The 17,859-nt window shown below is 39.8% G+C and overlaps 1 protein-coding gene across 2 annotated transcripts in view; it reads left to right on the top strand.

Annotated features, from left to right (window-relative positions):
• LOC109882469 (AP-5 complex subunit zeta-1) overlaps window positions 1-17,859 on the top strand; it is a 42,469-nt gene that overhangs the window by 14,696 nt on the left and 9,914 nt on the right. For both annotated transcript variants that reach the window (XM_031814078.1, XM_031814079.1), the window contains 8 exons: window positions 1,169-1,206; window positions 1,648-1,810; window positions 1,886-2,064; window positions 2,491-2,633; window positions 4,304-4,422; window positions 9,115-9,242; window positions 9,431-9,528; window positions 15,663-15,795. In XM_031814078.1, coding sequence (XP_031669938.1) covers window positions 1,169-1,206; window positions 1,648-1,810; window positions 1,886-2,064; window positions 2,491-2,633; window positions 4,304-4,422; window positions 9,115-9,242; window positions 9,431-9,528; window positions 15,663-15,795 — 1,001 coding nt within the window. The remainder of the gene's footprint in view (window positions 1-1,168; window positions 1,207-1,647; window positions 1,811-1,885; window positions 2,065-2,490; window positions 2,634-4,303; window positions 4,423-9,114; window positions 9,243-9,430; window positions 9,529-15,662; window positions 15,796-17,859) is intronic.

Raw genomic sequence — 17,859 nt, 5'->3', positions numbered from 1 at the left:
TTGAATCTGTGAATCCCAATGTGTCCCTGTGTTGAATCTGTAAATCCCAGTGTGTCCCAGTGTTGAATCTGTAAATCCCTGTGTTGAATCTGTAAATCCCAGTGTGTCCCTGTGTTGAATTTGTGAATCCCAGTGTGTCCCAGTGTTGAATCTGTAAATCCCAGTGTCCCTGTGTTGAATCTGTAAATCCCAGTGTGTCCCTGTGTTGAATCTGTAAATCCCAGTGTCCCTGTGTTGAATCTGTAAAGCCCAGTGTCCCTGTGTTGAATCTGTAAAGCCCAGTGTCCCTGTGTTGAATCTGTAAATCCCAGTGTTGAATCTGTAAATCCCAGTGTCCCTTTGTTGAATCTGTAAAGCCCAGTGTCCCTGTGTTGAATCTGTAAATCCCAGTGTTGAATCTGTAAAGCCCAGTGTCCCTGTGTTGAATCTGTAAATCCCAGTGTCCCTGTGTTGAATCTGTAAATCCCAGTGTCCCAGTGTTGAATCTGTAAAGCCCAGTGTCCCTGTGTTGAATCTGTAAATCCCAGTGTGTCCCTGTGTTGAATCTGTGAATCCCAGTGTGTCCCTGTGTTGAATCTGTGAATCCCAGTGTGTCCCTGTGTTGAATCTGTAAATCCCAGTGTGTCCCAGTGTTGAATCTGTAAATCCCAGTGTGTCCCAGTGTTGAATCTGTAAATCCCTGTGTTGAATCTGTAAATCCCAGTGTGTCCCTGTGTTGAATCTGTGAATCCCAGTGTGTCCCAGTGTTGAATCTGTAAATCCCAGTGTCCCTGTGTTGAATCTGTAAATCCCAGTGTGTCCCTGTGTTGAATCTGTAAATCCCAGTGTCCCTGTGTTGAATTTGTAAATCCCAGTGTCCCTGTGTTGAATCTGTAAATCCCAGTGTCCCTGTGTTGAATCTGTGAATCCCAGTGTGTCCCAGTGTTGAATCTGTAAATCCCAGTGTCCCTGTGTTGAATCTGTAAATCCCAGTGTGTCCCTGTGTTGAATCTGTAAATCCCAGTGTGTCCCTGTGTTGAATCTGTAAATCCCAGTGTCCCTGTGTTGAATCTGTAAATCTCAGTGTGTCCCTGTGTTGAATCTGTAAATCCCAGTGTGTCCCTGTGTTGAATCTGTAAATCCCAGTGTCCCTGTGTTGAACAGTAAAGACTGTTTTCTTCTGTTTCAGAGGCGCTGAAGAGAACAGACACAGAGCTACAGAAAGCAGTGAGCTACAACTTGTCCCCTACAATCACACACAGTTATACTGCTGTAGTAACCCTGTCATACTGCTGTAGTAACCCTGTCATACTGCTGTAGTAACCCTGTCATACTGCTGTAGTAACCCTGTCATACTGCTGTAGTAACCCTGTCATACTGCTGTAGTAACCCTGTCATACTGCTGTAGTAACCCTGTCATACTGCTGTAGTAACCCTGTCATACTGCTGTAGTAACCCTGTCATACTGCTGTAGTAACCCTGTCATACTGCTGTAGTAACCCTGTCATACTGCTGTAGTAACTCTGTCATACTGCTGTAGTTACCCTGTCATACTGCTGTAGTAACCCTGTTATACTGCTGTAGTAACCCTGTCATACTGCTGTAGTAACCCTGTCCTCTCTCTCTCTCGTGTGTGTGTGTGTGTGTTTGTGTGTGTGTATGTGTCAGTGCTTGGTGGAGGCGGTGCGTATCCTGGACGGTGTGTGTGTGGAGGATGCAGGGTGTGTGTATCGTGCGTTCCCGTGTGTTAAGTCACTGTTCGGCCGTCTGAACTCTGACCTGTCCTGCAGCAGAGTCCTCCTGCCCATCGCTCAGTTCTACCTGAACCACGGTGAGGAGGTGTGTGTGTGCACGTGTGGAGGATAAAGCTGGTGTGTACTTACTGTGTTTGTGTGTGTGTGTGTAGGGGAGACTGCAGCGGTGGACAGTGAGTGTGTGTGGAGGTGTGTGTTTGGTGTTCTCCCAGCAGAGTGTTTCAACGACCCCTATCTGGCCCACGAGACGCTGTCCTTCATCAGAGCCAATCAGCTGCAGCTCCATTCCTCTGTACCACTGTACACACACTACTTCCCTAGCCTGCTCAAGGTAACACACACCCCATTATAACACTAGGCACATTATTGGCCCACCGTATCTGACGCCGGGTTCTTGTAGTTATTAGTTCCTAGCGTGGGATAGTCCAGGTCTTGGATCTGACTATGTGTTGTAGTTCCTAGCGTGGAACAGTCCAGGCCTGGTATCTGACTATGTGATGTGTTGTAGTTCCTAGCGTGGAACAGTCCAGGCCTGGTATCTGACATGTGATGTAGTTCCTAGCGTGGGACAGTCCAGGCCTGGTATCTGACTATGTGTTGTCGTTCCTAGCGTGGGACAGTCCAGGCCTGGTATCTGACTATGTGTTGTAGTTCCTAGCGTGGGACAGTCCAGGCCTGGTATCTGACTATGTGATGTGTTGTAGTTCCTAGCGTGGGACAGTCCAGGCCAGGTATCTGACTATGTGATGTGTTGTAGTTCCTAGCGTGGGACAGTCCAGGCCTGGTATCTGACTATGTGGATGTGCTGCCCTCTCTGGTCACGGCTGGGACTGCAGTTGAGCTACTGCACTCTCTACTGGACTTGCCCTGTCTCACTGCTGCTCTCACACTGCAGCTCAGGTACACACACACACACGTAGAGATAGAATGCTTATACAGTTGAACTCTGAAGTTTACATACACCTTAGCCAAATACATTTAAACTTTGTTTTTCACAATTCCTGACATTTAATCCTAGTAAAAATTCCCTGTCTTTGGTCAGTTAGGATCACCACTTTATTTTAAGAATGTGAAATGCCAGAATAATAGTAGAGACAATTATTTATTTCAGCTTTAATTTCTTTCATCACATTCCCAGTGGGTCAGAAGTTTGCAATCACTCAATTAGTATTTGGTAGCATTGCCTTTAAATTGTTTAACTTGGGTCAAACGTTTCAGGTAGCCTTCCACAAACGTCCCACAGTAAGTTTGGTGAATTTTGGCCCATTCCTCCTGACAGAGCAGGTGTAACTGAGTCAGGTTTGTAGGCCTCCTTGCTCGCCCACAAATCTTCTCTGGGATTGAGGTCAGGGCTTTGTGATGGCCACTCCAATACCTTGACTTTGTTGTCCTTAAGCCATTTTGCCACAACTTTGGAAGTATGCTTGGGGTCATTGTCCATGTGGAAGACCGATTTGCGATCAAGCTTTATCTACCTGACTGATGTCTTGAGATGTTGCTTCAATACATCCACATAATTTTCCTGCCTCATGATGCAATCTATTTTGTGAAGTGCACCAGTCCCTCCTGCAGCAAAGCAGCCCCACAACATGATGCTGCCACCCCCATGCTTCACGGTTGGGATGGTGTTCTTCGGCTTGCAAGCCTCCCTCTTTTACCTCCAAACATAACAATGGTCATTATGGCCAAACAGTTCTATTTTTGTTTCATCAGACCAGAGGACATTTCTCCAAAACGTACGATCTTTGTCCCCATGTGCCGTTGCAAACCGTAGTCTGGCTTTTATATGGCGGTTTTGTAGCAGTGGCTTCTTCCTTGCTGAGTGGCCTTTCAGGTTATGTCGATATAGGACTCGTTTTACTGTGGATATAGATACTTTTGTACACTTTTCACACCAAAGTACATTCATAGGCTAATTGACATAATCTGAGTCAATCAGAAGCTTCTAAAACCATGTAATTTTCTGAAATATTCCAAGCTGTTTAAAGGCACAGTCAACTTAGTGTAGGTAAACTTCTGACCCACTGGAATTGTGATACAGTGAATTAATCTGTCTGTAAACAATTGTTGGAAAAATGACTTGTGTCATGCACAAAGTAGATGTCTTAACCGATCCAACCTAAGTGTATGTAAACTTCCGAGTTCAACTGTATACACAATAAATACGTAGTGTATTCTACGTTGATGTGTGTAAGGTATCTCTGTAAGATGGTGTAATAACAAATCAATCAATAACATACACAATAAATACGTAGTGTATTCTACGTTGATGTGTGTAAGGTATCTCTGTAAGATGGTGTAATAACAAATCAATCAATAACATACACAATAAATACGTAGTGTATTCTACGTTGATGTGTGTAAGGTATCTCTGTAAGATGGTGTAATAACAAATCAATCAATAACATACACAATAAATACGTAGTGTATTCTACGTTGATGTGTGTAAAGTATCTCTGTAAGATGGTGTAATAACAAATCAATCAATAACATACACAATGTTCCTAGAAGCATTTCAGGGAAACATCAGAGCAGTATAGAAATGTAACATGGTGATCTGTGCGTGTCAGGTCTGCATGCTTCCCTGTGTCTGAGCCAGGGGGGCGTGGTCTGTCATCGCTGGAAGCTTTCCGAAGCCCCGCCCATAGAGGCCTCTTCCTGTTCCTGTTGAGAGGGGAGGCAGGGTCTGGTAATGTCACAAACTACTGTAATATTATAATACCACTACTGTAATATTACTACTGTAATGCTATAATACCACTACTACTGTAATACTGTAATACCACTACTATAATATCACTACTACTGTCATACCACTACTACTGTAATATCACTACTACTGTCATACCACTACTACTGTAATACCACTACTGCTGTAATACTATAATACCACTACTGTAATACTATAATACCACTACTGTAATATTATAATACCACTACTGTAATATTACTACTGTAATTCTATAATACCACTACTACTGTAATACCACTACTATAATATCACTACTACTGTAATACCGCTACTACTGTACTACTGTAATACCACTACTACTGTACTACAATTCCACTACTGTAATATTATAATACCACTACTGTAATATTACTACTGTAATTCTATAATACCACTACTACTGTAATACCACTACTATAATATCACTACTACTGTAATACCGCTACTACTGTACTACTGTAATACCACTACTACTGTACTACAATTCCACTACTGTAATATTATAATACCACTACTGTAATATTACTACTGTAATGCTATAATACCACTACTACTGTAACACGAATACTACTGTAATACCACTACTGTAATATCACTACTACTGTAATACCACTACTACTGTAATACCACTACTATAATACTGTAATACCACTACTACTGTAATATCACTACTACTGTAATACTGTTATACCACTACTACTATAATACTGCTACTATAATACTGTAATACCACTACTACTGTAATACCACTACTAAAATACTGTAATACCACTACTATAATACTGTAATACCACTACTATAATACTGTAATACCACTACTACTGTAATATCACTACTACTATAATACTGTAATACCACTACTACTGTAATATCACTACTACTGTAATACTGTTATACCACTACTACTGTAATACCACTACTATAATACTGTAATACCACTACTACTGTAATACCACTACTATAATACTATAATACCACTACTATAATACTGTAATACCACTACTACTGTAATACCGCTACTATAATACCACTACTACTATAATACCAATACTATAATACTGTAATACCACTAATACTATAATACCACTACTACTGTAATACTGTAATACCACTACTGTAATACCACTACTATAATACTGTAATACCACTACTACTATAATACTGCTACTATAATACTGTAATACCACTACTACTGTAATACCACTACTAAAATACTGTAATACCACTACTATAATACTGTAATACCACTACTACTGTAATATCACTACTACTATAATACTGTAATACCACTACTACTGTAATATCACTACTACTGTAATACTGTTATACCACTACTACTGTAATACCACTACTATAATACTGTAATACCACTACTACTGTAATACCACTACTATAATACTATAATACCACTACTACTGTAATACAGCTACTATAATACCACTACTACTGTAATACCAATACTATAATACTGTAATACCACTAATACTATAATACCACTACTACTGTAATACTGTAATACCACTACTGTAATACCACTACTATAATACTGTAATACCACTACTACTATTATAACACTAATACCACTAATACTGTAATACCACTACTATAATACTGTAATACCACTACTACTGTATTACTGTAATACCACTACTACTGTAATACCACTACTACTGTAATACCACTACTATAATACTGTAATACCACTACTACTATTATACCACTAATATTGTAATACCACTACTATAATACTGTAATACCACTACTACTGTAATACCGCTACTATAATACCACTACTATAATACTGTAATACCACTACTATAATACTATAATACCACTACTACTGTAATACCACTACTACTGTAATACCACTACTATAATACTGTAATACCACTACTACTGTACTACTGTACTACACCTACTGTAATGTTATAATACACCTACTGTAATACTTTAATATACCTACTGTAATGCTATAATACACCTACTGTAAAACACCCACTGTAATACTGTAATACACCTACTGTAATGCTATAATACACCTACTGTAATACTGTAATACACCTACTGTAATGCTATAATACACCTACTGTAATACACCTACTGTAATACTGTAATACACCTACTGTAATGCTATAATACACCTACTGTAATACAACAATACACCTACTGTAATGTTATAATACACCTACTGTAATACTGTAATACACCTACTGCAATTCTATAATACACCTACTGTAATACACCTACTGTAATACCACTACTGTAATACTATAATACCACTACTACTGTAATACCACTACTATAATACTGTCATACCACTACTACTGTAATACCATGACTATAATACCACTACTACTATAATATCACAACTATAATACTGTAATACCACTACTACTGTACTACTGTAATACCACTACTATAATACCACAACAATAATTCCACTACCTATAATACCACTACTACTGTACTACTGTACTACACCTACTGTAATACATCTACTGTAATGTTATAATACACCTACTGTAATATACCTACTGTAATGCTATAATACACCTACTGTAATACTGTAATACACCTACTGCAATTATATAATACACCTACTGTAATACTATAATGCACCTACTGTAATACACCTACTGTAATACACCTACTGTAATACCACTACTCTAATACCACTACTGTAATAGCACTACTGTAATACTATAATACCACTATTGTAATGCTATAATACCACTACTGTAATGCCACTACTGTAATACCACTACTCTAATACTGTAAAACCACTACTGTAATACCACCGCTGTAATGCCAATACCATAATACCACTACTGTAATGCCACTACTGTAATGCCAATACTTTAATAACACTACTGTAATAACACTACTGTAATACCACTACTGTAATACTGTAATGCCACTACTGTAATACCACTACTGTAATACTGTAATGCCACTACTGTAATGCCACTACTGTAATGCCACTACTGTAATGCCACTACTGTAATAACACTACTCTAATACTGTAAAACCACTACTGTAATACCACTACTGTAATGCCAATACTATAATACCACTACTGTAATGCCACTACTGTAATGCCACTACTGTAATGCCACTACTATAATGCCACTACTGTAATGCCACTACTTTAATAACACTACTGTAATACCACTACTCTAATACTGTAATGCCACTACTGTAATACCACTACTGTAATACTGTAATGCCACTACTGTAATGCCACTACTGTAATACCACTACTCTAATACTGTAATACCACTACTGTAATACCACTACTGTAATGCCAATACTATAATACCACTACTGTAATGCCACTACTGTAATGCCACTACTGTAATGCCACTACTGTAATACCACTACTGTAATGCCAATACTTTAATAACACTACTGTAATAACACTACTGTAATGCCACTACTGTAATAACACTACTGTAAAACCACTACTGTAATACCACTACTGTAATGCCAATATTCTAATACCACTGTAATGCCAATACTATAATACCACTACTGTAATGCAACTACTGTAATGCCACTACTGTAATACCACTACTGGAATGCCAATACTTTAATAACACTACTGTAATAACACTACTGTAATGCCACTACTGTAATAACACTACTGTAATAACACTACTCTAATACTGTAAAACCACTACTGTAATGCCACTACTGTAATGCCAATACTGTAATAACACTACTGTAATGCCAATACTGTAATAACACTACTGTAATAACACTACTGTAATGCCACTACTGTAATGCCAATACTGTAATAACACTACTGTAATAACACTACTGTAATAACACTACTGTAATGCCACTACTGTAATAACACTACTGTAATAACACTACTGTAATAACACTACTGTAATGCCACTGCTGTAATAACACTACTGTAATAACACTACTGTAATGCCAATACTGTAATAACACTACTGTAATAACACTACTGTAATGCCAATACTGTAATGCCAATACTGTAATAACACTACTGTAATAACACTACTGTAATAACACTACTGTAATAACACTACTGTAATAACACTACTGTAAACACTACTGTAATGCCAATACTGTAATAACACTACTCTAATACTGTAAAAACACTACTGTAATAACACTACTGTAATGCCACTACTGTAAAACCACTACTGTAATGCCAATACTGTAATAACACTACTGTAATAACACTACTGTAATGCCACTACTGTAATGCCACTACTGTAATGCCACTACTGTAATGCCACTACTGTAATGCCACTACTGTAATAACACTACTGTAATAACACTACTGTAATAACACTACTGTAATGCCAATACTGTAATAACACTACTGTAATAACACTACTGTAATAACACTGCTGTAATAACACTACTGTAGTAACACTGCTGTAATGCCAATACTGTAATAACACTACTGTAATAACACTACTGTAATAACACTACTGTAGTAACACTACTGTAGTAACACTACTGTAATGCCACTACTGTAATGCCACTACTGTAAAGCCACTACTGTAATAACACTACTGTAATAACACTACTGTAATAACACTACTGTAATAACACTACTGTAATGCCAATACTGTAAGAACACTGCTGTAATATAACTGTATTTCTCCCCAGGTGATACCATGGACAGACTGAGTGTGCTCCATGACCTGCTGATGGAGGCAGCTGATTGGTCCAGAGTCATCCAATCAGCTCAAAGTGTTCCAGTGCTGCTGCACGTCTACTTCAACACAGTTACCACGGTAACACACACACACACACACACACACACACACACACACACACAGGCTACAACCAGAATAAGTCAGAGATAAAACATGTATTTTGTGTATATAAGTACAGCTTAGATGTGGTGTGTGTGTGTGTGTGTGTGTGTGTGTGTGTGTGTGTGTGTGTGTGTGTGTGTGTGTGTGTGTGTGTGTGTGTGTAGATATCAGATGAGCGGTTGCTGGCCCAGCTGGTGTTGGTGCTGTTGGAGAGAAGCAGTCTGTTGCTCAACATCCCCAAATACACTGCAGAGATACACCGGTCAGTACACACACCGTATCACACATACACTGGTCAGGACACACACCGCATCACACATACACTGGTCAGGACACACACCGTATCACACATACACTGGTCAGGACACACACCGTATCACACATACACTGGTCAGGACACACACCGTATCACACATACACTGGTCAGGACACACACCGCATCACACATACACTGGTCAGGACACACACCGCATCACACATACAGGTTAGTTGAGATAATGTGTACATACTATAATACCACTACTATAATGTGTACATGTAGGTAGGGGTGAAGGGTTCAGGTTAGTTGAGGTAATGTGTACATGTAGGTAGGGGTGAAGGGTCCAGGTTAGTTGAGGTATTGTGTACATGTAGGTAGGGGTGAAGGGTACATGTAGGTAGGGGTGAAGGGTTCAGGTTAGTCGGTCATGTGTACATGTAGGTAGGGGTGAAGGGTACATGTAGGTAGGGGTGAAGGGTTCAGGTTAGTCGAGGTAATGTGTAAATGTAGGTAGGGGTGAAGGGTACATGTAGGTAGTGGTGAAGGGTACAGGTTAGTCGAGGTAATGTGTACATGTAGGTAGGGGTGAAGGGTACATGTAGGTAGGGGTGAAGGGTTCAGGTTAGTCGAGGTAATGTGTAAATGTAGGTAGGGGTGAAGGGTACATGTAGGTAGTGGTGAAGGGTACAGGTTAGTCGAGGTAATGTGTACATGTAGGTAGGGGTGAAGGGTACATGTAGGTAGGGGTGAAGGGTACAGGTTAGTCGAGGTAATGTGTACATGTAGGTAGGGGTGAAGAGTACAGGTTAGTTGAGGTAATGTATACATGTAGGTAGGGGTGAAGGGTTCAGGTTAGTTGAGGTAATGTGTACTTGTAGGTAGGGGTGAAGGGTACAGGTTAGTCGAGGTAATGTGTACATGTAGGTAGGGGTAAAGGGTACAGGTTAGTTGAGGTAATGTGTACATGTAGGTAGGGGTGAAGGGTACATGTAGGTAAGGGTGAAAGGTACAGGTTAGTTGAGGTAATGTGTACATATAGGTAGGGGTGAAGGGTACAGGTTAGTCGAGGTAATGTGTACATGTAGGTAGGGGTGAAGGGTACAGGTTAGTTGAGGTAATGTGTACATGTAGGTAGGGGTGAAGGGTACATGTAGGTAGTGGAGAAGGGTACAGGTTAGTTGAGGTAATGTGTACATGTAGGTAGGGGTGAAGGGTACCGGTTAGTTGAGGTAATGTGTACATGTAGGTAGGGGTGAAGGGTACCGGTTAGTTGAGGTAATGTGTACATGTAGGTAGGGGTGAAGGGTACATGTAGGTAGTGGAGAAGGGTACAGGTTAGTTGAGGTAATGTGTACATGTAGGTAGGGGTGAAGGGTACATGTAGGTAGTGGAGAAGGGTACAGGTTAGTCGAGGTAATGTGTACATGTAGGTAGGGGTGAAGGGTACAGGTTAGTTGAGGTAATGTGTACATGTAGGTAGGGGTGAAGGGTACATGTAGGTAGTGGAGAAGGGTACAGGTTAGTTGAGGTAATGTGTACATGTAGGTAGGGGTGAAGGGTACCGGTTAGTTGAGGTAATGTGTACATGTAGGTAGGGGTGAAGGGTACCGATTAGTTGAGGTAATGTGTACATGTAGGTAGGGGTGAAGGGTACCGGTTAGTTGAGGTAATGTGTACATGTAGGTAGGGGTGAAGGGTACATGTAGGTAGTGGAGAAGGGTACAGGTTAGTTGAGGTAATGTGTACATGTAGGTAGGGGTGAAGGGTACATGTAGGTAGTGGAGAAGGGTACAGGTTAGTTGAGGTAATGTGTACATGTAGGTAGGGGAGAAGGGTACAGGTTAGTTGAGGTAATGTGTACATGTAGGTAGGGGTGAAGGGTACCGGTTAGTTGAGGTAATGTGTACATGTAGGTAGGGGTGAAGGGTACCGGTTAGTTGAGGTAATGTGTACATGTAGGTAGGGGTGAAGGGTACATGTAGGTAGTGGAGAAGGGTACAGGTTAGTTGAGGTAATGTGTACATGTAGGTAGGGGTGAAGGGTACATGTAGGTAGTGGAGAAGGGTACAGGTTAGTTGAGGTAATGTGTACATGTAGGTAGGGGTGAAGGGTACATGTAGGTAGTGGAGAAGGGTACAGGTTAGTCGAGGTAATGTGTACATGTAGGTAGGGGTGAAGTGACTATGCATAGATCATAAACAGTGAGTATTTATTTATTTTATTTATCCTTTATTTAACTAGGCAAGTCAGTTAAGAACAAATAATTATTTACAATGACTGCCTACCAAAAGGCCTCCTGCGGAGACGGGGGCCTGGGATTGAAAACTCTAATAAATAAATGTAGCTGCAGTGTTCAAATCAAATGGAGGTCAATGTAATTGTCTGGTGGCCTTGTCCATCCACTCCATCACAGGAGAGTGCTGCATCAGATGACCTGGCCTCCACAATCACTCGACCTCAACCCAATTAAGATGGTTTGGGATGAGTTGGACTGCAGAGTGAAGGAAAAGCAGCCATCAAGTGCTCAGCAAATGTGGGAACTCCTTCAAGACTGTTGGAAAAACATTTCTCATGAAGCTGGTTGAGAGAAAAGGGGGCCACTTTGAAGAATATAAAATATATTTTGATTTGTTTAACACTTTTTATTTTGGATGGACAAGGCCACCAGACAATTACATTGACCCCCCTCCATTTGTTTTTGTAAAAAATAAACACTGGAATGAGTAGGTAGGTAGGTAGTAGGACCAAACATTTGACTGGTATTGTATATAAATATGGTATTTACATTTTTATAAATTTGAAAGGAAATCTAAAATCCTTTTTTGCGCCTCGTCATTAGGGGTATTGTGATGTCATTATGTGGTATTGTGATGTCATTATGGGGTATTGTGATGTCATGTTTTTGGTTGGACAGTTTTCTCAATTTCTTTCTTAGGTTTTTGCATTCTTCATCAAACCATTTGTCATAGTTTTTCATTTTCTAAGGTAGTCTGCTTGAAAACGTTAGATTTGATAGGGAAGCTGAAAGGTCAAATATACTGTTTAGGTTTACTACTGCCAAGTTTACACCTTCACTATTACAGTGAAATGTTTTGTCCAGGGAGTTGTCTAGAAGGGATTGAATTTGTCGTTGCCTAATCGTTTTTTGGTAGGTTTCTACACTACTTTCCTTCCATCTATAGCATTTCTTAATATTATTCAGTTCATTTGGCTTTGATCAAATCACATTTATTTATATAGCCCTCCGTACATCAGCTGATATCTCAAAGTGCTGTACAGAAACCCAGCCTAAAACCCCAAACAGCAAGCAATGCAGGTGTAGAAGCACGGTGGCTAGGAAAAACTCCCTAGAAAGGCCAAAACCTAGGAAGAAACCTAGAGAGGAACCAGGCTATGAGGGGTGGCCAGTCCTCTTCTGGCTGTGCCGGGTGGAGATTATAACAGAACATGGCCAAGATTTTCAAATGTTCATAAATGATCAGCATGTTCGAATAATAAGAAGGCAGAACAGTTGAAACTGGAGCAGCAGCACGGCCAGGTGGACTGGGGACAGCAAGGAGTCATCATGTCAGGTAATCCTGGGGCATGGTCCTAGGGCTCAGGTCCTCCGAGAGAGAGAAAGAAAGAGAGAAGGAGAGAATTAGAGAACGCACACTTAGATTCACACAGGACACCGAATAGGACAGGAGCAGTACTCCAGATATAACAAACTGACCCTAGCCCCCCGACACATAAACTACTGCAGCATAAATACTGGAGGCTGAGACAGGAGGGGTCAGGAGACACTGTGGACCCATCCGAGGACACCCCCGGACAGGGGGTGCCTCATGATTGAGTATTGCTTTGTTCAAGTAGATGGTGATTCAGCAGTGATCTGAGAGAGGTGTCAGTGGGCTGACTGAACGCTCTGAGGGACTCTGGGTTGAGGTCAAGGGATGAGGCCAAGGAATGAGGTCAGGTGATTGTGTACCTACCATAAGAGTCCCCTTGAAGCCTATAGTACTATTGACTATGTACAGACAAAGCTGCAGGAGTTGTGACCCGTTTTTGTTGGTTATGTTGTCGTAGTTGTGCCTAGGGGGGCATATGGTGGAGGGAATGCTGTCACCTCCAGGCAGGTGTTTGTCTCCCTGGGTGCTGAGGGTGTCCGATTCTTGTCCCGTTCTGGCATTTAGGTCTCCACAGTCCCTGGGCCTGGAAATGGTTTATCTCCCCTTGTAGGATGACAATGTCTGTATTTCACATTTCTTTGATGAAGTCTGGGTTCCTGTTCAGACCTTGTATATTCCAGGATGAGATAGTAAAAGCTTTGTGTTCCATAGTGTCTAGTGTCATAGTGTCTACCAATCTGCGTGCCACTTATGGTTTTCATATGTACATTTTTGTGAGTTTAATTTAATTTATAATAATGTCTTCATATCTCAATGTTCTACTGCTTGAGCTCCTCTACCTCTTATAGAATATTATCTCAAAAGTATTATGGAGAGAGGACCTCTGGCAGTCTCAATGGGAGTACCACAGGGTTCAATTCTCGGGCTGACTCTTTTCTCTGTATATATCAACGATGTCATTCTTGCAGCAGGTGATTCCCTGATCCACCTCTACACAGACGACACCATTCTGTCTACATCTGGCCCTTCTTTGGACACTGTGTTAACAAACCTCCAAACGAGCTTCAATGCCATACAACACTCCTTCCGTGGCCTCCAACTGCTCTTAAATGCTAGTAAAACTAAATGCATGATCTTCAACCGCCCGCCCGACTAGCATCACTACTCTGGATGGTTCTGACTTAGAATATGTGGACAACTATAAATACCCAGGTGTCTGGCTAGACTGTAAACTCTCTTTCCAGACTCGTATTCAACATCTCCAATCCAAAATTAAATCTAGAATCTGCTTCCTATTTCACAACACAGCCTCCTTCACTCACGCAGCAAAACTCCCTCGTAAAACTGATATCCTACCGATCCAGCTGGCCCTCGCTACATATTCGTTGCCTAACCCACTGGCTCCAGGTCATCTATAAGTCTTTGCTAGGTAAAGCTCCGCCTTATCTCAGCTCACTGGTCACCATAACACCCACCTGTAGCACGCGCTCCAGCAGGTATATCACACTGGTCACCATAACACCCACCTGTAGCACGCGCTCCAGCAGGTATATCACACTGGTCATCCCCAAAGCCAGCACCCCCTTTGGCTGCCTTTCCTTCCAGTTCTCTGCAGCCAGTGACTGGAACGAATTGCAAAAATTGCTGAAGTTGGAGACTTATATCTCCCTCAATAACTTTAAGCATCAGCTAACTGAGCAGCTTACCGACTGCTGCAGCTGTACACAGCCCATCTGTGAATAGCCCAACTACCTACCTCATCCCCATATTGGTTTGATTTTATTTTTTGCACACCAGTATTTCTACTTGCACATCATCATCTGCACATCTATCACTCCAGTGGTAATTTGCTAAATTGTAATTACTTTGCTACTATGGCCTATTTATTGCCTCACCTCCTCACGCCATTTCCACACACTGTATATAGACTTTTTTCTATTGTGTTATTGACTGTACGTTTGTTTATTCCATGTGTAACTCTGTGTTGTTGTTTGTGTCGCACTGCTTTGCTTTATCTTGGCCAGGTCGCAGATGTAAATGAGAACTTGTTCTCAACTGGTCACCTGGTTAAATAAAGGTGAAATAAAATACAAAATAAAGGGATGGTCTGTGCGGAAGATTAGGTTACTGACGTTCCTGTTTTTGTAGCAGTCAGCAAAAAGTGTTTCTGGATTGTCCATGAGGAGCTTCTCTCTGTACTCTCTCGGTGCCTTGTCATGTTTAATATCTAAGGGGTACTGTACTGTGGTGACCTCTTCACAGTGCCCTGTAGATGATGTGGAGGGGGTTACCCTGTATATGTCCTAAAATAATCCACCTTTTATACAACCCTCAGTCTATCTTTTGGAAAAACATGCTGAACAATTCAGGAGCTCATCTGCTCATTAACTCTCTATCTTTCCACTCTCTCGTTTCTCTCTCTCGTTTCTCTCTCTCGTTTCTCTCTCTCGCCTCTCTCTCTTGTTTCTCTCTCATTTCTCTCACTCTCGGTTCTCTTTTGATTTTCTCTCTTGTTTCTCTGTCTAGAGTTTTTAGCCACCACTTGTTGAAGCTGTGTAAGCTCCACCCCTCTCTGGTTGTGGACCAATCACGGGAGCTGCTGGAGTTTGCTGGAACCACCACTAACATCCACAGCAAAGAAGACCTGTACACACATGTGGTGAGAACTATATACTATACACTATAATATACACACATGTGGTGAGAACTATATACTATACACTATAATATACACACATGTGGTGAGAACTATATACTATACACCATAATATACACACATGTGGTGAGAACTATATACTATACACTATAATATACACACATGTGGTGAGAACTATATACTATACACTATAATATACACACATGTGGTGAGAACTATATACTATACACTATAATATACACACATGTGGTGAGAACTATATACTATACACTATAATATACACACATGTGGTGAGAACTATATACTATACACTATAATATACACACATGTGGTGAGAACTATATACTATACACTATAATATACACACATGTGGTGAGAACTATATACTATACACTATAATATACACACATGTGGTGAACTATATACTATACATTATAATATACACACATGTGGTGAGAACTATATACTATACACTATAATATACACACATGTGGTGAGAACTATATACTATACACTATAATATACACACATGTGGTGAGAACTATATACTATATACAGTGGGGCAAAAAAGTATTTAGTCAGCCACCAATTGTGCAAGTTCTCCCACTCAAAAAGATGAGAGAGGCCTGTAATTTTTATCATAGGTACACTTCAACTAATGACAGACAAAATGAGAAAAAAAATCCAGAAAATCACATTGTAGAATTTTTAAAGAATGTATTTGCAAATTATGGTGGAAAATAAGTATTTGGTCAATAACAAAAGTTTATCTCAACACTTTGTTATATACCCTTTGTTGGCAATGACAGAGGTCAAACGTTTTCTGTAAGTCTTCACAAGGTTTACTATACACATACTATACACACTGATATACACTATACTATACACACTGATATACACACTACTATACACACTGATATACACACTACTATACACACTATACTATACACACTACTATACACACTATACTATACACACTACTATACACACTATACTATACACACTATACTATACACACTGATATACACACTATACTATACACACTGATATACACACTGATATACACACTGATATACACACTGATATACACACTATACTATACACACTATACTATACACACTGATATACACACTATACTATACACACTATACTATACACACTATACTATACACACTATACTATACACACTATACTATACACACTGATACACACACTGATATACACACTGATATACACACTGATATACACACTATACTATACACACTATACTATACACACTGATATACACACTACTATACACACTATACTATACACACTATACTATACACACTATACTATACACACTATACTATACACACTGATATACACACTGATATACACACTATACTATACACACTATACTATACACACTATACTATACACACTATACTATACACACTGATATACACACTATACTATACACACTACTATACACACTGATATACACACTGATATACACACTGATATACACACTGATATACACACTATACTATACACACTATACTATACACACTGATATACACACTATACTATACACACTGATATACACACTCCACTATACACACTATACTATACACACTGATATACACACTATACTATACACACTGATATACACACTGATATACACACTGATATACACACTGATATACACACTATACTATACACACTATACACACTGATATACACACTATACTATACACACTATACTATACACACTATACTATACACACTATACTATACACACTATACTATACACACTATACTATACACACTGATACACACACTGATATACACACTATACTATACACACTATACTATACACACTATACTATACACACTATACTATACACACTATACTATACACACTGATATACACACTATACTATACACACTATACTATACACACTATACTATACACACTCTACTATACACACTATACTATACACACTGATATACACTATACTATACACACTGATATACACACTATACTATACACACTATATACCTATACACACTATACTATACACA

The sequence above is a fragment of the Oncorhynchus kisutch genome, unplaced genomic scaffold (assembly GCF_002021735.2).
Source record: "Oncorhynchus kisutch isolate 150728-3 unplaced genomic scaffold, Okis_V2 Okis06b-Okis10b_hom, whole genome shotgun sequence".
Classification (NCBI taxonomy): domain Eukaryota; kingdom Metazoa; phylum Chordata; class Actinopteri; order Salmoniformes; family Salmonidae; genus Oncorhynchus; species Oncorhynchus kisutch.
This window is presented reverse-complemented; position numbering and strand designations above follow the sequence as displayed.